This window comes from Rissa tridactyla, chromosome 8 (assembly GCF_028500815.1).
Source record: "Rissa tridactyla isolate bRisTri1 chromosome 8, bRisTri1.patW.cur.20221130, whole genome shotgun sequence".
In the NCBI taxonomy this organism is placed as follows: Eukaryota; Metazoa; Chordata; class Aves; order Charadriiformes; family Laridae; genus Rissa; species Rissa tridactyla.
In genome coordinates, this window is record NC_071473.1 from 38971266 (window position 1) to 38994546 (window position 23281).

General features: G+C 36.3%; 1 protein-coding gene across 1 annotated transcript; it reads right to left on the reverse strand.

Moving 5' to 3' along the window:
* Positions 1-266: 266 nt before the first annotated feature.
* LOC128914093 (calcium-activated chloride channel regulator 1-like) lies at positions 267-18864 on the reverse strand. Its single transcript, XM_054212653.1, is given in 14 exon segments — positions 267-1304; positions 2625-2852; positions 3749-3913; positions 5108-5375; positions 5542-5766; positions 7196-7302; positions 9070-9247; positions 10740-10964; positions 12753-12977; positions 14687-14858; positions 15590-15707; positions 16380-16530; positions 16765-16905; positions 18476-18864. Coding segments are annotated over 14 exon segments (3006 nt in total). The 5' UTR covers positions 18635-18864; the 3' UTR covers positions 267-660.
* Positions 18865-23281: the final 4417 nt, after the last annotated feature.

Sequence of the window (23281 nt, forward strand, 5' to 3'; positions counted from 1 at the left end):
CTTACAGCCTTGTTTAGTCTCCACCTAGGTACATCTTCCATGTGCCCATTTGCATGTACACTGCAACTCTCATTCTGAAAGTATTTATATACTGAACTCTTCCACACACCTGTAGATATACATACTTAAATACTTTTTTTTAAATAATCAGCCTGGAGGTACATATTTTAATTTAAAAAACAAAACAAAACAAAACTGAAAACATGTGAAAGATACATAGGAAATCATTGCACTACTTGAAGATTTTTCTGATCTTTTTCCCACTTCACCTTACTTGGTTGTTATGTGGAGAATAAAAATAAGGGAATATCACATTCCTTTGCCTTCTTTATTTAAGAAAAAAAAAAACTGCATTGGAAAAATCTTGCAGATAACAGAAGAGTTAAGTATTTTTGTCACATAGATACAAATTATGGTACACATATTATAGTTTACTGTATTTCTGAGTACGTGCTTTCATGTTTAACATTTAATCAGTGTACATGTGCTTGAATATATTGCATACTTTTGAGAATTTACATCTATAAGCCTATCAAAAAAGACAAATACTTCGTTTAAAATCAATGTGCTTATTTTTTGAATGTACAAATACCTCTTTCCCTACTTTGAAACTGGTGTAGCAAAAATTACAGTAAATTCCTTCTATTTGTTAATTTTATTTTACACAAGCTTTTGCATTGTTTCAATATCCAGTCTTCCCTTTTGTTTTTGTAAAGCATACAGAGTTGAAATTACAATAGTACAGACAACTGCTACACACAGAGCTGCTATTGACACTGTTACTGTACTGTTAGCGCTATCATTGTTGCCGTCATAATTTAAAGGCACTGCTGTTACTGTACGGTTAGCGCTATCATTGTTGCTGTCATAATTTAAAGGCACTGCTGTTACTGTACTGTTAGTGCTATCATTGTTGCCTTCATAATTTAAAGGCACTGCTGTTACTGTACTGTTAGTGCTATCATTGTTGCCTTCATAATTTAAACGCACTGCTGTTACTGTACTGTTAGTGCTATCATTGTTGCCTTCATAATTTAAAGGCACAGATGCTTTTGGAGGAATGAACCACGTGACTTGTGCTATATTAGACACCTCTGAAATCAACTTGGTATGATCAACAGCACGTATAGCGAAGTAGATTATGGTGTCAATTTCTATTACAAAATTGTCTGTTTTAATTTTAAATGATTCTTCTCTACCAGCCTCCTTAGGTATGAGATTAGAGCAATTCACAGAAGTAGCACGATCAAAATGATTTCTCAGGTCCATAAGATTTTCACTGCTTTTTATTATGTAGTGATCAGCTAGGGAAAAAAGAGTGCATGTTAAGAACAAATTAATATATATGTTTTGATATCCCTGCTTGTGGTGACAGTATAGGACTTCTAGAGACATTTTGTAAAAGAATGTGCTAATGATTCCTGTTTTACTACTGACTGTATTGCTCCGCATGGAGGGTTGGCAAATTTGTTTTTAAACCTTATTTTACAGTGTCAAAGGTCTACTGTTGCTTAGTCTGGGAATTCCTTCTTTTCACTGGCCTTAAAATATTGTTTCACCAACACTGTTAGCTTTCTGCAGACCTGTGCAAAATGTAGCTGAATGAGAAACCGTGCTGTCCAAATACAAACATCAGGTGAAATGGCAATTTAATATCTATGTTTAGATAGCAGGGGTGGGCCTTGCATCTGATCTATATTCTCTCTCTCAACATGAGGTTTTGATAGCAAAAACTGCAAAAGACACAAAATGATTCTCCCACTTGTAATCAAAAAACTGGTAGGTACATTGCTATAAATGTGTTTGATTAATCTGAGGGAATTCTGCCATTTCAATTTCAAGTCTGTAGCTTTTCAAGACTTTCCCCTCTTCCCCCTCTCTTCCTCTTATGCATATCTTTTCCTCTTTAGATAGCAGAGGATGTGTATGATATACCCAGCTCCAAACCAGTGCAGCACCTGCTATCTTAAACTATAATGCAATAACTGACCACTTTAGCTATAAAAGCTTTTAGATAAATAGTTGCTAAAATAGCAATAAATAGCAAGAAAAGAAGTTGAGTTTCTTTCTTTTATTATTATTATTTTTCCTTATGTGTCTGGTTATTAAAAATTTTAGATAAATGTAAGATTTTAATCTGAAACTGTAATCTGCATAACTGTAGGTTGTATATTTTAACATACAATCTCTGGCTTATGCAAGGAAATGCTTGTACATTTCATCTGTAATTAGGTTTCATTTTTCCTGTACAACAACCTTAAAATTAGTATTTTGGACAGAACATTACTGCATCTCTGTAGTCCATTTACGTCCTTGTAAATAGACTAAATATTTGTATTGTCCATGTTGGCTGATTTTTTATTTTTTTTTAATTTTGCACAGACTTGGACTAAGACTTGTTGCTAAAGTCTCTGGTGGTTGTATGATAATTTTATTTACTTGATTTGTTTATAATATTCCTTAGTTTACCCAGTTTGGGTTTTTTTCAACATGAAAAATTAAGAACTAAACCAGTTAACTTTCTGTCTGGTTACATTTTCAGGTGGGAAAGAGTCATCCTCAGGGTATGTCCTTTCTGATAAAAATATTAACCTCATGTCACAAAAATGTAGTGTCTGACTCACCTTTTCCATTGTCAAAGTCACCTCCTGGAGCTGTCCAAGACAAGACTATTGTGTTGTTTTCTATACGAGCATGAAGGTCTGTAATTTTACAGGGTGGATAAACAGGAGCAGAATCTTCTCTTGTATTCACTACAAGGGAACTTGTTGAAATTCTGCTGAAACTTCCCAGCTTGGCTTGGGCTTCTTTATCAGTAAATTTAGGTCTTGGTGCATTTATACAAATTTTACCTGTTTAAAACATTTTTCAACTTTCATCATGACAGAACTCTGAATTACATGTTCTTTCACTATCTGTTATTGTCTCTTCTCATCCTGTAAGTTTTCTTTGGCTTATTCAAATTTAGTGGAAAGTTAGTGAGGTAAAGACAGAAAATAGGGTGATCTCAGGATTCTCAGCATAAAATTTAGGAAACCCAAAAGGCAGACAAAGTCTGAAATGCGTAAAAGTTGGAAATGATGCAACCAGTAAAGCAGGTTGCAGACGTTTGTGAGTCATAGCTGAAATAAGGTAGTTCTATCCATCTCTTCACCCATACTGCAGGCCTTAAGAGAGTTTAAGTTATATAGGCCATACTTTGTAAGGGTTTTAGACAATTTTTATGCTGATTTTTCTAAATTTCACAATGTATAAGTGTGAGAATATTAAATTGCAACAGATAATATTTTTCTAAGCATTAAGATGAAAACGTACTAAAAAATCTTAAAACGTACTAAGAAATCTTAAAAGCTAAGTTTTCTAGCAGCATTAGTTCGTATACTAACATTGCACACTGAATTTATTTACCCCAAATCCCTGTTTTAAAGTCTCAAGAAGAATTACATATTTGAAATTCCTGTTGTGAGATGCTGCAATACAGATTCTGAGCAATGTTTATCCTCATGGCTGTAAGAGAAAATCATTTTTAGATTAAAGACAACGTTCTATGCTATTCTTATACACAGGAAACAGTAGTTGCAGCTGGTTTGTTTTGTTTGGGCTTTTTTTTGTAGCGAAAATGGTAGATGGAACATCTTTTAACATCAAATGCAATTTTTGTGAATCTAAATGACCCCATTTGCTAAACCTGTACACCCCTCTACATCAAATCATGCAAAGAATTGTCTGATTCATAAATGCACTTTACCATTTTCTTTGTAGCCTGGTAAATACAAGGCTCGATTTTGCCTGGAGCCAAGTCGGGTGGTTATATTTTTCCCATGGGCATGCACTTTTACACTGTATCTTCCAGTGCCTTGTAAAGAAGTAAAGTATCTTGAGTAAATTCCATCGTCCTTTATCGTGTCAGCACCTTGGTATAGAATTATTGAGAATTAATATTTCAAACAAGATACCTTGCTGGTAAACAAGGTTATTTTTGCTGTTCATACGTAAACACAAAACCTGAACCTTACTATGCAGGAAACTTGGCAGTGTTTTTGTAATGTGGACATCTTTAAAAATAGGAGTGGTCCCACTACGACAGCCTGCATTTCATATGCATTTTTTTAAAAAGAACCGTTTTGCATTAACACTTTTAACTAGGTAAATCTCTTCTTACTATATAGAATGACCAAGTTAATACCTATTTGCCATCTACTACATGAAGCACCTTTAAATTAGAAAAATGTCATAATTTAACCTTTGGCCAGGAATTCATCAAGACAGGATTCCTTCTCTTTAAGTGAACTTATGCACTTGTACCTGACTGGCTGTAGTAGATGATCTGCTGGTGGTATCCAAGCTAACTATTTTAAAGCCTGGCAGCAATGTAAAAATAACCTCATGGGTTCAGAAAATAGAAGATGTTTAAGAAACACAGGATAATACATTGAAAACTTATTATATTTTTAAGTACAGCAATGTGAAAGCAAGGACTGAATGAGGAGCCACTGCTGCCTACTACTGAACTCATAAAGCTACAGGTCTGCAGCAGTGGTGAGAGAAAAGAGAAGAGATGAAAAGAGATCGAGGGATGCTGAATGCCATAAATATCTTGCTATTGCTCTAAGAAAGAGTATTCTTGAAAAGAATAATGCATTTATTTAACATACAAAAAAGATAAAGTTAACATTTGGCAAGCTAATGTTAAGACTGTAGTCCAGCTTCATAGAATATGAGATGGACTAACAGAACAGCTTGTTCTCTTTTCACCATGCCTCTTGAGGGCAGATCATTACATGAAGCACACTTTCAGAAAGTAGATATGAGCAATGTACCCTCTACCATGCACAGTTCTTCTGATTTCACCCTTAATCACAGCACAGGAAAGAAAGCAGAACAATTTTTCAGGTAAAGGCCCATGTCTGTTTTCCTCACCAATAAAAAGCTTCGTAGCTTACTTCCATCCTAAAGCGGTGGGATTCTCTGTCTCCCTTTTTATTTTCTTCTTGATTTAGGTCATAGCCACGACTCAGTCCTTAGTGGTAAACCTGAGGGGAGCATGCAGACTTGGATTCCAAAATGCATAAATGTAAAGGTTTTTACTATGTATGTGGAACCTTACCTGCTCCATTATCAAAAAGTTCAAGGGTTACTGCTGCAGCACTGTCTGTCTCTATGGTGGCTATCACAGTTGCACCAAGAACAGGCAAAAACCCTTGGCTAACCTCTGCATAAACAACAACTGGATTAAATGCCCCGTTTGCCCTGCTCATGTGAACTGCAGTCCTCACAGGAGGAACGTCAGAAGATGCTGGTCGAGAGGTAACTGTTACTGATATACCTTGAGTTGCCGTATGAACATTTTTAATACAAAACTGCCAGTCACCCACCTGTGAATAAAATACAAAAATATAAAACCCCAAAAAACCTAGCAAACTACATATTCTAACAGGGTCATTGTTTCCCTTATATAATAAAAAAATAATTAAAGGAAAGCCATATGCTAGTCTATAGGAAATGTCAATTCAGAAAATAAAAGAAAAGTTCAGTCTTTACCTCTGCAGTGCCACTTATACTGAGTCTAGCTGTCTTTCGGTTTGAATTATTGATTGTAAAGTCTGAGCTTCCGTATTCTTTTCCTTTGGGGTCCCTCAGGAAAAAAAATGGTTGAGATTGACTCCATGAAATGCTGAAGAAAGTGTCATTTCCCACAGTTCTGTCAACAGGCACAGTAGCATTCATCCATCCAGAACGCTGAACAACTAGCTCTTTGTTTTCAAGCTATTGTTAGAGAAATAAAATTTGTCTTATTGCTATTTAGTAAAGAAGCATTTAATATATTTTCAGAGTGATTCCTCATCCATTGTACAATATTGTATCTATTCATTGCTGACTTTAAATGGATTAGTCCTGGTGGAGAGAACTGAAAAGCATTTACGTGTTTTGGAAACTAGCATGAAAAAAGGTCTCTGCTTACTTATGTACAACTCGGAATCATATCGAGAAGATGGCAGGCTTTTTAGTTCTGCTGTTTCTATGTACAGGAAAATTAGGAGCCATTTGGTACCACTGTTGAATGAAGAAAACTAATAAAATCCCAGATTCACTTTATGAAATGGCTGCTTGCATAGTAACATTGATTTTAAGTGTAAAACTATGGTAAACAGAGTAAGTTACATAAAGGGTAAGTCCTTCATTTCTCTATCTAAACTATTTATCTACCTATCTAAAGCATTGGGCCAGTAAACTGTATTTCCACTGGAGTTTGCCTGTCTTAAAATCCTGGGAGAGAGAGAAATTATGTAAATTATACATTTATTTCATTGCAGTGAAATGTAGAAGATCACTGAAGAATGTACTTGCTCTGTGGTGGTGTTCTCCCTCTCCCCAGGTGCCAACCTGACCTTTACCTCCCGTAACCCTGTCAAAGTGATAACCACTCTTGGTGGTCACAATGGGTGCATCTAGTTGTGATGGCTGCATCTGGGCTCAACGTGGTTTCAGGGAGACAGATAACAACACAATAGCCAAGGCTAACTTGAGTAATACATCAATATGCAAATATGACTATAGGTAATCATCTTACCTCTGTAAATAATGAACAGCCCAAGAGCCCTTTGAGCTCTCCTGAATGGCAGTGGGCTGTACGCCAGGATCTCCCCTTGAGCAGGGACGCCCGCTCAAGGTTGCTTCTTGAAATTCACAGATTCCTTGCCACAACAGATCCTTGGTAAGTGACTAAACTTTGAAATCTTAGCTAAGTGATAGAAAGGATTTATTGTACATAAATAATCCTTTAGATATAAACCATTGATCAAGTCTGGGACCAGGACTGGATCCAGCTGCACCTAGACTCCTCTCTGAGAAGTTGTTTAGAAAGCAAGGAGGTCCTTCCTGAAACCTTAACTCAATGGAAGGATCTCCCTGACAGTTCTGTCTGGCCCTGTCCTCTATGCAGTAAATAACCAAGTGTGCCTTGCCATTGAATCTTGTTAAAACATACTCACATTTACCATCAAATTTTGTTAAATCCCTGTTTTATATGAATTAATGTATTCCTGCTTCTCTCTATGAATGAAGTGCGTCGCTCCATCTGCGACATGCTCCTATTTCCAAATTGAGTCACTGACAATTAGGACCATTAATGTCTAGATTAATTCAATTACTGATGAAGTAAAAGCATAGGACGAAAAAGTGTTGAAATTCAGACCTGAATAGATTGTTCAGAAATATCTCCACTTCCTGATGTAATTACACCGAATATCCTGGATAATTTACTGGGAGTGGCTCCATCTGTAGCAGAAAGCATTAAACCTCCTGAAAGACAAGAGCAAAAGAATTAGAGATACTATTTTTTTACTCTAAAATTGCTAAATTTTATGTGACTTCCAGTACGGAATCTTCAAATGAGACAGAAAATTTGTTACAAAATCAAAAGAAGAAATGTATGCTTTCATTATTGTGTTAATGCACGTGTCATAGTAAATTCTGGATTGTGTGATCAACTCATCTGTCATTGTCAGAGTTTGCAAAAAAATCACTCCCTGCAGCATACCATCACGTACAGCATTTTTAGGCTTTCCCTAGTACATTTGTGTCACATATTATCCCTTCAGTGAAATTCTGCTCTGAAAATACCTCTGCAGAAAAGACACAGTGGCATTCCATGGTTTTTGATTCTTAAAATCCAGATCATCTTTATTTCCAAATGTGAAGTTTAGATGTCTTTTCATGCATACTGAGTTCAAGCAGCTCTAGTTCATTGGAGGTTCTCATACTCAGCGCAGCTCCATTAATGAATATGGCTTCATACTGCTCTAGTGAAGCATATGCACTTTATGCATTTGTTGCAATTCTCTCTCAAACTAGGATCGTACATGCCAGACATACTGAGCCATCACTGTGCCCCTCAGGCACAGGTTACTGGAATCCCAGAGCAAGGGAGAGACTGCTGAGCCCTGGGGAGCCTACCTGGGGTGTGCAGGGGCTGCCCACAGCTCCTCCCTACCACCAAATGCCTCTTGCCCTCCTCCCTTGTGCACAGGCTGACATACAGTGTGCCGGCTACATCAGGTGAATGGCTCCGTCTCATGAGAGAACACGTGGAGTCGTATGAGCCAGAGGAGGTGTTAGCTCAGAGATCTATTCAGTATCTTTGGAAAATTGATTTTTGTTTCTAAGCAGGAAGGCCTGCTGGTTGAAGACTACATCCTGAAGGACCACGTGGCTTCTTTCCAGCTCACAAATCATTCTTAAAAAATACTCTGCAAGTGAAGCTTAAACAAATTCTGTCTTAAAACACAGGCCAGAACAGAATTCAACTCTGGACTCTCCCTTAGTCCTGTTGATCTAATGATGTTGAAGCATGCATAAGGGCATTCCAAGTTACTTGAATTGCTAAAACAAGTGGATTGTAGTCTGCAAATGCACAGCATGGACACCTCTCAAAAAAGAGTATTTATTCACCATATTTTTTTGGAGTCAGCTTGCTTTCTGGATCTACGCAAGTTTTCATTCTTCCATGGCATTTGCAGGTGCTGTAGCATGAAGCAACACCCTTATGGATAGTTTTTAAATGGTTGTTTTCAAACTAATTCTGTAGCTCCAGCTCAGCTGACAGCTATACTTGCTAATGACAAGGGTAGTCCCTGTGTTTACAATTTCCTAGCCAGTGCACTTCAGCTGCAACAGTTGAAGAAAATTATTATTTTTTAGGTAATAAAAAATGCTTAGAAGTTAAAGCATATAGAAAGTTATAGTCATTGCATGTAATGCCAGAAATAAAATTCTAGACAATTCTTTTTTATGTTATATAACAATATGATCGTTCAATCTCCTTAGTAATAGGGTATTGTCGGGTTATTGCATTTTTTAAACCAAGGCAGCTTTTAAAGCAAATCTATGGATCTAAAGAGTTCTGTTTCTCTGTATTAAAACAGCCTGTTGTGAAACCCAAAATTCTTTAAAATTAAATTTGTTTTAAATTTCTTAAGTTTCTTTTTTCCAGAGCAACGAATTGTCATACTTTTACATTTTCACACTTGAATACGCATGCCAGCAAAAGACTGTATTTAGAATATTTACCTGTTAGTTTTGAAAATTCTTCTAATTCTTTGGCTGCGTCTGGCCCCAGTGCAATAGTGTGAATTTTTGCCCCACTTTTTTTCACCAAATCAAGGCAAGCTGCCATACGTCTGTCCTCTCCATCTGTCAGTAACACAATTTCTGAACCATATGTAGTAGTCATTTTATCTGCAATTAACTGCATCAAGAAAGAATTAATTATATAAGCAGCAGAATAATTTTTAAATACTAGTTTATCCCAGAGCAGTCAATGTATGCATTTACATGCATTTACATACTTCAAATATAAGACAAGTTTATTCTTTAACAAGTGTTTGAATTTTCAACACTGAAACTATTACAATATTAATTATTGCAATTGATATTGCGACATCTAATTGAGTAGATTTAGTAAGTGTTCAATTATAAATAATGAATATTTAATATATATTTTCCTAGAAGAACCTGTCCCAAACTGAAAATGTCAGAAGCATTCTGCCTGTATATGCTTTGTTGGTTCAGGGACTGGACATTTAAGAGTACCATATTAAAAATTTATGTCCACTGTCTGGAACTACTCTTTATTCTCCAATCAAAATTTCAGGAGTAGAAAAGGACAGACTTGTGTCTAAGGGTGGACTCTGAGGTAACTGAAGGTGGTGCAGAAAGGGGTAGGGAGTACCCATGGGGCAGGCCTCTGTCCCGGCTGTTCCATCCCTGTTCTGGTTGTCAGGCTTCCTCCTGATATCCCCCTGTCCTGAGCATCCTCTCCACCCTGGACTCTCAGCTACCTCAGCAGTCTCATCCCTCTCTGTACAATTTCTCTCTTTCACTTTCTTCCCTTTTCCTACCCATTGCTCCTGATTTTCAGTTTTGCATCTAAAGCAGGTAATACCTTCTGGGACTTCAGACTGATAGCCCAAGGAAGTAAAACAGACAAATAAATAATAATATCTATCCATCTCATGATTTGCAAGGGGGTTCACAGTTTTAAGGGCTTGATTCATGACTAGTGAACTGTGGGAATTGACAATACTACCATTGTACAGCTTCCCATTTTAATACTTATTTATTCTATACGTTAATAGTGATTCATGAGTCAGATCTCTGGTGCTTCCTCAGTCCGCATTTTGCTAGAAAAAAATCGTAGAATTTGCAGAAATACAATATGATGTTCACTGGTGTGTTGGTCTGCAGCCGTTTCTCTGTATATACACCCAGCAATGTGACCGGGCTGTGAGTTTATCCAGTCATGTCAGAGTTTGGACTGCAGTACTGCATATGTCTTTCCTCTAGAAGTAATTAAAAAACTGTATTAAAGTAACCTCTTAACTTTCTCTTAAACAACTAAATAGAATAAGCTTCATAGGTTTCCAACTAGAAATTTGATCTGCTAAAGTTTAGATCATTCTTGTAGCTCATTTTGGAATTTAATCTTATTTTTCAATATCCGTTTTGAAGCATGGACATCACATCTGGCCTGTTTTCTGGTAATACTCTTTCTAATGCCATATAATGGTAATGCCAAATAGGTTCTATTCCAAATTTTCTCCTGATAGATTCAAGAATCGTATTATCTTTCTTAACTCTGCCATTGCATAGGAAATCCATGTTGTGGGCTATCAAGTATGTTTCTCGCTTCTTCCTCATTTTTTATACATTCCAGGAGATATTTCGACATTGTACTTTACCTTAAGTCCTTTACGTATGCCTGCACAGATATTGGTTTTTCCCCTAGCAACTGTAGGCAAACACAGAACAAGTTTTTCGCGTGCTGCATCATTGGTTATTTGTTGCAAAGGAGCTTTTTCAGATGCGTCAGAGCCAAATGTTACAATTCCAGCCCAGGAACCGATTTCAATAACACGGAGCAGAAAATCCTCTGCAGCACTATGGAGATGTCTGATGCGGTCACTCTGTATGTGAAGAAAAACAATGTCCTTAGAATGCAATCTCTTCTGAAAAGCTATGCCTATGAACAAAATACAGAAATTTTTGGTGTTGATCAGGTAGTAATTAGAAATTGAAAACTATCTGCCATAAGATAACTCATATGCGTGCTCAGTTCTAGAAGAAAGGATATGTAAACCATATTCTGGTATTTGTGAAAGTGCAGCAAACTGCAGCTTACAGAAAAGATGTCATCAGGCAAAATCCATCTTGTGATGCTAGGACTTCATACCTAATCAAGATTTTCGTCAATTATTTTTTTTTGATAGCCTATTGGCAATGCAAAAGGACAACACCTATGATGCCTGAGGAGTAGGTTAGTCTACAGACTAAGTATTTTGAAAATATAAATAATATTAAAGTAAAAGTATGGCTATTTTAAATGCAACTATTCAAAGGAATTACTGAAAAAAAAAGTTATATTTGAAAACATTTATCTAGACATTATCTAGAAAACATTATCTAGAGCTAGCTATTCTTGCAGTTCTTATTTCATAATTATCTTCATTTTGTTTTTTAGCATTCCATTATTATTTAGTAACTGATTTAATAAAATGTACTACGATTGGTAGATATCTGTACAATAAAAATAATATAATTTGTTACAATTGCAGGTCTTTACTGAAGATCAGTCTCAAGAACAGCTCTGGATTAGAACAGCATGGAAATAGATCTGTTGATGGTGCACTATGGGAGAATCCCACAATCCCACAATGTATGCCACAACTAAAGAATTGGAGCATATACTGCTTTATGTTTCTTCATGTATATTTTGGTTTAAGGTATGACTGTCAAATATTTAAGAATATTTCTCAACATGTTTGAGCTTTTTGAATTACCTTCTTTAGATGAATAATCTTACTTTTAGGCTTGACTTCCTGTGAGAAATGAAACATTGAACTTGCAGTATTTTCAGTAAGAGAGTAATGGCTCACTACTGAACTGCGGAAAAGGTAAGTTATGGATATGAAAATGCAGTATGTAATCAAAAGAATATATAAGCTGATTTTTAAAAACTGTTAGAGTATGCATAGATGTTTGAAGTCTATTCATAAATCATGAGATAGCTGCCTTACCTACACAGATAATTTTGTCATCTTCCTACAGATCATCACATTGCTTACAGCTTTATAAAAATATTATGATATTTGTGTAAATAAGCACATATTCAGGGACATTTACTAAATGTTACATCCATAAAAAAGCTCAGTATTTCATGCCACAAGAAGTGAAAGAATAAACCTATGCGAAGTTTTATGAAAAAATAAAAGGAAACATAACCTCAGCTTTGTTAAAAAGATATAACATTATGCCAGCTCACATTCTTGTTTACAAAGAGCAATATTGTAATGAGGAAAGAACAATTTATTGACATATTGTGACCTACATATTTACTTTAAATTTTAGAATCATTCATAACAAAAATACAATGTGAAACTCCATCTATGATACATTTTCTGCTTGGAAGAAATACAACTGCATTGTCATTCTAGGTCTGGAACAAAGGAAGGAAAGTATATAAAACTGAGATTTTACAAGAAAAAAAAAGACCAAGTCTGGCCTACAATTCTTAGTATTTTTAAGTGACATCTTGTAGGAATTCCTAAATAAAATTACCAAGGGGAATGAGAGTAGTCCTTTTTTTTTTTCCTAAAATAATCAAGTTAATTACAGAATTGACTGATTTTTTTTTTATTTTGTAAGTTTTTCTTACATTTTTTGCTAACAATTGCTTATAAAATAAGTATTCATACCTCTGACATGCTCGCAGAAACATCCAGTACTAAAGCGACTGCTCTGTCTTGGGTCTGCAGTAGCGTGAACGTAGTCTCAGAGGGGGGTGCAGAAGCATTTACAACAGCCGAGTTGCGAAAGTCGTCAGATTCCATAATTACTTCCCACGTGCTTTTGTAGTTGCATATCTTATTCTGCATATTTGGAGCCTCACTATTGTGAGTGTTTTTATCACAAAATTCAATCTAAAAAGGCAGATAATAATTCTGAAGCCAACAGTGTGAGCATAAGAAAATATCTCAGAAAATATGAAGTTTATGATGTGGGACAGGACAAACGGAGGTGGTGTTCTCCAGCGAATGTCCTCCATGCCACGGTACCTGGCCAGCCAGGATCTTAGAAGAGGCAACCAAAGAAAGTGTTCCAAAAGAACTTATCTCAGATTTTACATAAGCACAAGCATGTTGTGACATGCAGAAACAAAGCTTTCTGTCTGTAACTACTGAGATCCTTGGAGTGGCAGATTCACGGAGGTCCTACTAGATTTAAGCCTACTAACATAGATACTGTAGGTGAACAGCATGGAGGTCAGCACAAGTTAGCAGCCTGAATATTTAACCAACTTCTTGGGTTAAGCTGATGGTCTTGGACCAGTTCCTATAAGTTTTCTTGAGTGAAATAAGGAAACATGCAAAAGATACAAAGTCAAGACTTTGAGAGAAGCAGGAAATAATCTTTTAGATGTCTAAGGATGTCCATGGTGTACTGCTGAGGGAAGGCCATGACCATTGTTGTAGGTTAAAACACCAGCGGGCACATAAGCACCACACTTCCTCTGCCTTCCCAGTAGGATGGCAGAAGAGGAAAGGAGGAATAAAATTTAAAAAACCCCAAACTTTAGAGTCAAGATAAAATAAAACAAAGCAAAAAAACCCTATTTAATAGGTGAAGGATAAGTGAAAAAAGAGAAGAAATAAAACAAAATGAGTGATGCAAAGGCAATGACTGACCACCTCCCATGGGTGGACTGATGCCCAGACAGTTCCCAAGCAAAAGCTGACTAATCCTCCTAAAACCCCCTCTTTTTCCTTTTAATGCTAAGCATGACTTTATATGGTACAGAATATCTCTTGGGTTAGTTTGGGTCATCTGCCTGGTTGTGTCCCCATCCAGCCTACTGTGCATCCCCTGGTCTATTCACTAGGCGGGCCAGGGTGAGAAAGAGGCGACCTTGATGCTTTTCAGCTAAAGCTAGAACATTAGTGTGTTATTGGTACTGTTTTGGTCAAAAATCTAAAACACAGCACCATATGATCCATTATGAAGAAAACTAACTGTATCCTAGCCAGGCCCAGTACACCCATAAAGTTCTTGGAAAGAGTTTGCCGAAAGAAATAAAGGCAATAGCTGGAGGAATTGTGATCCTGTACCACAGACATCTAGGCTGCAAGAAGACTGTCCGTCCTGCTAACCCCTGTCCCAGCACCCTCTCCCAGACACTGGAACAGTACAGAACAGGCATGAACAGGCCTCTCTGGTTGTCCTGGCTGCTTTCAAGAGAGGTGGGCTGCTGCTTCTGTGTTAGGGGTAGACAGACCAGATTGCTGTGCAATGGAGTGTAACAGAGCTAACTAGGTAGCACAGTTCAGGTGCCAGTTTACATAAGGTGTGATCAAAACGTACAGTTTTGATCATATGGGCAAGGCATTTGTCATTCTATACTTCATTTTTATGCCTGTTGACCTGATTCTCCAGACACGGAGCAAGAAGGATACTGAGACTGCAGTACATCTCACCCTTATTGACAGGAAACATCTGTCAAATCATTTCCAGTAGCTCCTTTGTCTTCCCTTTTGAACAGATTTTAATAGAACTGATTGGCCCCAGCAGAAATAACTGACTAGACCCCAAATGTTACTCAACTCTCAGTCCAGAAAGGAAGAGTAATACTTACAGAAGGTATGTTTTGCATCCACATAACAGAATGTGAGATATTTTGTCGTATATATGGAATAAATACACATCCTTTTTCATACAGCTGACCATCATATCTACAGGGTCTTGACTCATACTTGTCTCCATTGTATTCTACAAAAATAGGTCTACCAGTCACACCAGCTGGACAGCTAAGGGAAAAGCAGATAGGCAGGGCTGGTTAGGAACCCATATATAGTCTGTAACTGCTTATTTATTTGAATTTTGTCTGTGCAAAGCCAAATTGCTTTTGACACAGCACTGTACTGGACATTGCACAAGTACATAGTTAGGCTGTTTCTGAGCCTTGCAGGGTCCTCAAACTTATCTAGAAATAGTTAAATCATAAAACACTTGTGGTCTTTTGTGATCTTCCTTGTGATAATTATAGGGTATGCAGGAAAGACATCCTGCTACTGGTTGCAATAAAAGAGACTGTATTGGCATGCCTGAGCTAGGAAAAAAGGCAAGCCTGAACTAATTCTCTACATCCATTCAGTTATTGTCCCTCTTTGTAGAAGCTGTTTAAAATTACAATGGTTTCAGCAGGCAATTTCAGTGTTGCTGATAACTGCTCTTTAATAAAATCATATTAAATAAGTATGAAACAAATGGTGGCCGAAGTCTGCAGTTGCACACAGAGCATAAGATTATCCAGCCTGATCTCCTGAACCTCTTACAAAACTGCACCGAAGGCAGCTGTGGTTTTCTGGGCTGCAGAGCAGGCAATAGATGTTGCTGACTAAGCATCTTGTAATCATATGAACAGGTTGTGAATACTCTACAAAATACAAACTCAGCACAGACAATGAGAATATTGAAAATGTTATTGGAATATTTAAACCTGTGTCATGTAAAAGCAGAAATATGAAAAAAAAAATACCTTGTTGCTTCAACACTTGCTTTTTTAGAATTTCTAGACACATAAAAAGGCACGTCATTACTATATTCATCGAACACCCCCCACCGCAAGTGAGCCCATTCATGGACAAAAACGTGACCTGTTGAAGAAGAGTAGCACGTGCACATTCTAAATACAACTGTTTAAAAGTTAACCAGTGTATTACTTAGATATTCTAACAATTTAAAATAATTCTTATCTGAGGTAATACAGGAAGGTTATGAAATACATAAGCAATTGGGATAATAATTTTTCCTTGAGGTAAAACTAGGAAGGCATCAGTTTAGCAACCACAACTAGAATTTTTATTCATATTTGACTCTCAGAAATGCAAGAACTGTTGTAGAGGCTTTCTCCAAAGCTGGTAAAAGTCACCTAAGAAAATTTTGATTTTGTGAGGCTTCTGTCCCACAGAGCAGCAAACCTTATATTTTTGACACGGTGTAGTACAAAATCAGATACGCAAACACTGGACAGTTTCTTTGGTAAGTAGTCATAAAAGGAAGGCTACTGCTAATGGCAGTAGTTATGTACAAAGAAATATCCATTTAAGGTTTTCAAAGGGATGAACAACTTCTGGATCCAGTGCTTGAATATTTAACTTCAGATATTTCACAGGTATTTACTACTTCTGAAAAATACGTCTCTCAAAGTTTTTTTCATTTTAGCAAGCAAATTAAAGTACCCAAATGCATTAATCACTTACTTACAGAAATCTTGGTCATTTCATACGAACAATAAAACAGGCAATTAAATTAAATTGTAATATTACCTTTTTCTCCATAAACTTTAGTCAAATTGTCATTTAACAGGAAGTTAGGTGTGAAATGGATGTATTGTCCTTTCTCCTTACATCCTCTATACTGCAAGGTGTAAGGATCATCTACATGTTTTATATAATGGTCTGCTATGATGACATCTGCCTGAAAAGGTAAGACCAGAGTTATACATAACATGGTTGTAGAGAAGAGTTAGGCGATTCTTGTTGAATAAATTCAGTCCCACAATTTTTTTTTTATCCTACGAACACTCTCAACATTTTTGAGTAAGAACTTCCAGGGTTAGTCCCAGATTTTGCTGTGACTTCTAATGTAGCCTTATCAGTCAGTCTAGCTTTTCCTAGTTGTTCTAATCAAAAAGAGTTCTCTAAATCATACCTTATCATATGATTCTGTTTTTAATCTTGAATAGGTGGTGTTTTTCTTCCATGTTTTAGGTATTATAATTTTTACAGACTTGAAGAAAAATCAATGTTTTGTCATTTCAAACAAGTAATTAGAAGCATTTTTAATCATGTTCTATGGAATAAAAGAAATAAAATATTAATGCCAATATTAATATTAATATTAAAAACTTGATTCTGTGTGCAATGAATAATTTAGACTTATCAAGAAACAGCATTACAGTAAAGCAGAACGAAGCACATCACACAAAACTAAGAAAGTATTACGATCTTCACTAAGAAAGGAATAAACAAAGAAGCCAAAGACTAAGCTGTAATTCTGGGAATCTCTCACCAGTTCTATAATCCTGCTCTTAATCAGAGATTATGACAAAATTCACACTCATATGAGATGAAAACTACTAAATACAAGGATTTTAGCCTTAAATTAATAGTGGCCTGACAGCAAGCGCAGGCAAGATTCAACATTGCACCTGCTTTTCATTTATCTTACTACTGTAATCATTTTTCTGTCAAACTTGCTGTTTTACATGTTTTCTTATTTGTATTATGGCTACTATGCTGCCATTACTTTCCTTTCCTTTTGCTCTTTTACCACCTCTCTTGGAGTAGAGGCATCAGAAAAAGCATTCCTTTTGTTTATTTTTCTCTCCACTAAGTGTTTAGTGGGAAAAAAAACAAGCAGGAAGGAGGGAACTAAAATCTGTCCCATAGGCTTTTCACAAACTGAGAAACAAGCTGTGACAGAGGGTTTGGAACCAAATATCCATGCTACGTGTACATCAAATTCAGCTAAAGGAGATTTCCTGAAGAGATTCAGTTTGCCAGGACTGAGAGTGATAGAGTGCTAAACCACGAGAAGCTGAGCAGTGTGCCACTATGCGGTGTGCCACTTCAGCTGTCCCCACGCCACCCCTTGCCTGCTCTGCAGATAGAACAGAGCAGTTTTAACTAGTTCAAGGGAACTGAAGGAATGTTATAAGAGCAAGTTCTCATAAGGTCAGCTATAACGTGAATTTAATATGTGGTAGGTATCTCACAGTAACAGTAACTGTCAACTTGTACACATCTACCCTAAAATACTCAGTGGTTTGTCCCTTAATGAAAACGGAGTGATCTAAACTCTACTTATTGTTAAAAAAGGGGACAGTCAGTGACTGATGGTAAAAAGCAAACTATAACTTTTACTTCATGTAAACTTCTCAAAAGATGAAAGAAATCTGGAAATGTTAAAAAATTTATGTCTGAATGAAGCATGGTACCTTTCATAATTGATGTTAGAGATTACAAGGAGCTGAGTTAATCCTACATCAGCGTCTAGTAGGCATTAGACACTGCAGAACCTGGGCATTTGTCAGAAGTGGCCCATTCAGCAGGTTTTCTCTCTAGTGATTTGATTTTGTAGTCAAACAATTTCTTTGCTTTGATACCTGGCCAGCACCCTGTTCTAGGGGAATTTATCTATTGAGGCATCTATGTGGATTGAAATAAAAGCTAAACCCAGAAATGCCACTAAACCTAACCTTTTTTTTTTTCCTTTACAATTTTTAACAGAACATTATGAGACAAACTAGCTGATGACAAACAGTAGTATAATCAATGGCTATTAAACACGCATTCATAGGATGTTCTTTCAGTTAATTGTTTTTACCAATTAATTAACAACAATAATTAATTGTTCTTACCATCATGTTCAGGATGATGTTGGGATCTTCTGGCACGTGGGGATTAATTGCAACAACCAAATCCTCATAGCCATTCTCATTTAACCTTACCATTGAACCTTTCACCACATGCAGGAGCTGAAAAGACAGCAAAAATATCAAACTCCTAATCACCTCCATTACTGTGAGGTTCTTGGTTAGAAAAGCGATGGCTTATCAGTCTTATTTATATGACCGCCCACAGGGCGTGAGAAGGCTTTGTTATGGTGACCCAGGAGAGTTCGCCTCCCCCCATCCGAGTATGTACAGGCCCCAGCACATCTTATCTTGTTATGCATTATGCAACCTAGGATAGTTTGCTTCTTCCCATCCGAGTTCGTAGAGTCCCAAGAGCGTCTTATCTCGTTGTAACCCAGGGTCCTTTGCTTCCCCTCTATTGCATGGCTGCCAATGTGACGGCCAGCTGCGGATCTCGGTAGTCAGACCACAAGACCTGCATTACATCAGCGAGCTCCCTAGTGGGCCAAACAGGAAACTGCATGTGTATGATATGTTAATCAGCGCAAGTTTTGTTATCCACCCCTTCTGTGCTCTCCCTTGAGCTTCGCTCCCAAGCAGGGCTCCGCTGCATGGGGTCCCTTTTTTGATTAGTATCAGTGTCCCAGGGCTCCCACGGTGGGACTCCCACTGTGGTAATGCTTCACTTTCCATAAGGTCAAACCTCTCACTCACTGAGTGTTGTACCTCATCTCTGAGGGATTCGCACCTGCTTTTCACTCCTAACACCGCCTTTGTGTTGAAAAGAGGTGTATGTTGGCAACAAGACACTGGTGTTCTATGAAAGTACAGTTATATTGGATGTGTTGGCTGCATTTAGTTATGTGTTAATTTTAGGAGGAAATACTTGATATTTTATTGTGAACTAAAAAACCCCAGTTTAATTTCCTTATCCCTCTTCAAGTGATCTATACTCTGTTATTCGTTTTAGAAGAGCAAAATAATTGCAAAAACATAATTGGAATTTCCTGGAAAAGAAATTCTGAACGCAGCAATAATTACATAAGACAGAATTGAAAAAATAGGAAAAGCAAGATTAGATAGTGAGATAGTGAAATGCTGAGAAATTCTGTATACAGTATTTGGTATGTAAAATCTCCCCTTTTAAAAGGCATTATTTGGCTTTAGATTAATAACCATCCCATTTGGAATAAAATGTGTTTTTCTTGAGTGGGAACAGTTTGTCAAGCAAGCCAGATTACTCTGTGTGGCTGTCCTATCCCTCCACATCATTTCTTATTTCATACTTGAAGAAACTTGTCCAGAAGTGACTTTATATTTTATTCCAATTCCTTGATAAAGTATTTAATAGCATCACGCCTATCACTGATTTGCAATCCTTTGAGAAATGTCTATTGGGTGTTGATTCCCTACCTGCTACCTTTTGAGATCTCTCAGCTAGGTAGTTCCTAATTTGTTAAGGCGCTGCTTGGTTAATCCCACATAGTACCATATTTTGAACTGGACTATCACACGGTAATCAGTTCACAAATATCTCATGATGTAGCTGTATTGTTAGTTAAATTCATAATTGCATTAAAATAATAAAAATGGAATAAATATGGTAGTGGTTGACACTGATTATTTTTTCATCCTTTAATTCATTATTGATTGAATTCTGTAGCGGCTTTTCTATTATTTTTGTGGAACAGATGTTAAGCAGATTTTCCCATAATTTTGCAGGTCATGCCCTCTACCTTTTTTCAAAATACTATATTGTCCTGGTGATATTGTAAGAGTCATTAATAATCAAGAGACTAAACTGCTGCTGAAGGTCTTAAGCAATTCTTTTAAAATTCCTGTGTGAAATTTTCCAGGCACATGCATTTAAAAGTACTAGGTTGAAGATATACCTCCATCTGTTTTCCTAGTATATCAAAAAATAACTCCTGATGGTTATGTTTTGAAACTATATCATCTCACTTTTTCTGAAATATTGGCCAGAAAAAATACCTAAATTCTTCTGTGTGTGGTTTGGGTTTTTTTTTCATACCAGTATAAATTATGCTTGTTTTCAGTTTGTCTTTAGCAGTCACTGAAGCCTTGGAAATAGTAATGACTAATTCCTTTTTAAACACCTCCACACTACTAGTTAGTGAGTTTTTTACTTACCTTTGCAGCCAGTGTGCTCAGGTAGAGGGGCAGTAGTCACAAAAGCAGTGTTATAAAAATTGCCTCTTAGTTCCAGTCTCACTTGTTCTGATTTCATAACTTGCAGCTGAAAAGACAAATAATAGAAATTTTGTCATGTGCGTTAGCTATAATTCAAACTTTTGATCTTTCAAAATACTTTAATTGCAAGATACTTTCAAAATATTACTTACTTAGTATCAGTTTCATTAGTTCAGCTACTGGGAAAAATAAATGCAGCAAGGCAGATAGATCTGCAAAATCTTAATTACCTAAATCGAGTGCTCGAATGATTAAATTTCTACAGCACAGCACAGAAATTAATAGATGATGGCAGTCATCATGAACCCACACTGAAGTCTCTCAGTATTTCTGGCTTCACTGAATTTGACCTTGCACTAAGTGAAGTAAAATTTCTATTTCTTGTCCAAATTTGATATTTCTTTCCACTCTTTCCTTACATTCACAGAATATATGTCTCTCTTCCATGAATAGCAAACTACTACAACATAGTGAAAGTGAGCCTTCCATCAAAATTGGAAGAAGTTCTTTCTAAAAACATATTGGCTAATTCCATTTAAAAGCTTTGCAAGAGCAGAGCAAGAATAAAGCCCTGGAACTACTGCACAGAATTCCCACTGGTGTCAGTGAGATTAAACTCCATTACAGATCCTGTGTCGTGTGATGTGTATCACACTGAATTACTAGAATAGCACATTTAAGTCATTTGTAGTCAACAAAAATTTAATTAATGATAAAGAATAAGAAATGCTGAGTCTTCAGTTTCTGCTACAAAGGACAGACAAAAACTGAGCTGGCACTTGTACAGGTGCTTCCAGATGAAACGAAATGCTGTTGATAAAGGCTGGGAGCTCACTTAAAATGCTCTCAGAAAATGTATTCGTTTTGCAATTTCGCCTTGTGCAGGAGGCAGGATAGCAAGCCAAAAATGTACCTTGGCCTTCATCAAAACAATTTCCTGAGGCAGTCCGTGATAAAATGACCTTATTGTCTTCTATTCTGGTGTCAGGATCAATAATTTTCCGTGGTGGAAACACATAAGCCTTAGGTCTTATTGGGACTGCAGATATTATGAAGGAGCCTGCTGCAGCTGTTCTATGGAAACCTCCTCTTCTGATCTGAATATCATTTTTAATAGCTGAGGGTCTTGATGGGTTCATCTTGATTTTACCTAAAAGATTAAAAAATGCTGATTAATCTTAAGTATATGCATACTCTTGTAGTATGCAGGTGACCTGAACTTCACCTCATTTCTGTGATTTTAAGTCTCAAAAATCCATTAACCTTAATTAATTTCTACTGCAATAATTATTTCTTTACAGTTTCAAGAAGTGCTAATTACTAAAAAAGCTAATATGAAATTGAAGTAACTGTTACTTGTTATAAAATAATTACAGGAGAGTTTAATTTATTAAAACTTCAACAGTTCTTAATTTATGATGACTGATTATAGTACTCTGGTTAATAAACCTACAGTTATTCTTTTCATAGACAAAACACAAATCCTGTCGATTTGTATTACATCAATGCTGCTCTCTTGTAGCTGTTCACTTTAAATATACTTCTGGGAAATACTGACTTTTCAAGTTTTGGAAAGCGTTCAAAACGGAATACCTCTTAGCTAGCTGTTGTTGCTCTAATGCCTACTCTTAGTATTTATTAAGGGACCTGATGTATACAGGTGCTGGAATAAATAGCTGCACAATTTTCTCAATATTACTTTGTTGTACTGTTTTCTACATGACCTGGTGCAGACAAGGCATGACTCCATGGCATTGCAGTTTGTGGCACAACAGTTCTATGAGCTTGGATGTGAACTTTCATGCTGTATCTGCCATTCTAAGGGAAAGGAAACAAGTACTTGGAATAGATACCATCATTCTTAACCATGTCAGAACCTAGATATAAAAATGACATAAATTAAGATCAAACAAAAATGGTTGTACTTATGCTTTCTAAATTCATTTATCTAGAATATAAGAATAACAGGAAAATTATTCTCTGATATGTAATCTGTGTAGCTCCTCTGGTTTTGATGGTATGTTAAAACTGATAGAGAAGACTGCAGTCTGAAGTTGATGCCTTTTTGAACCATGTTTTAACTCAAGGATATTCTTATTTCTTAGCAAAATCATCTATTATTTCATTAGAAAGCTAAAGAATAGATTATTTTCAAAATCTGTACAGTTTTTAATTAGTTCCCATGTGCTTCTGTAGTCCCATATTCGATTCTGCAGATTGGGTGCTTCTCTGTTCTGGTTATGCTCATTACAGAACGATAAACGAATAGACAAAAATCAGAAGTAAGCAACAGAAGAGTAACAAATAAAAATAGAGATGGGAATAAATCTTCACTGCTGATTTATATAGTTGAGACATCAGCTGAAGGAAAACTTCATTTTACATTAATAACAGTATGCATTACAGTTGATTTACATAAAAGTTGAAATTTTACCTTTCTAAAAAGAGGATATAGCAAATTTTATGACAGTATGTTTCATTAAAAGAAATCTGTTCTTATATCTGTACTTACAGATTATAAACTTTGCATATACATTAATGACGATTCTGCAGTTCCATTTCTTTCATAAATAAATGCACATCTTTCCTTAAAAAGCC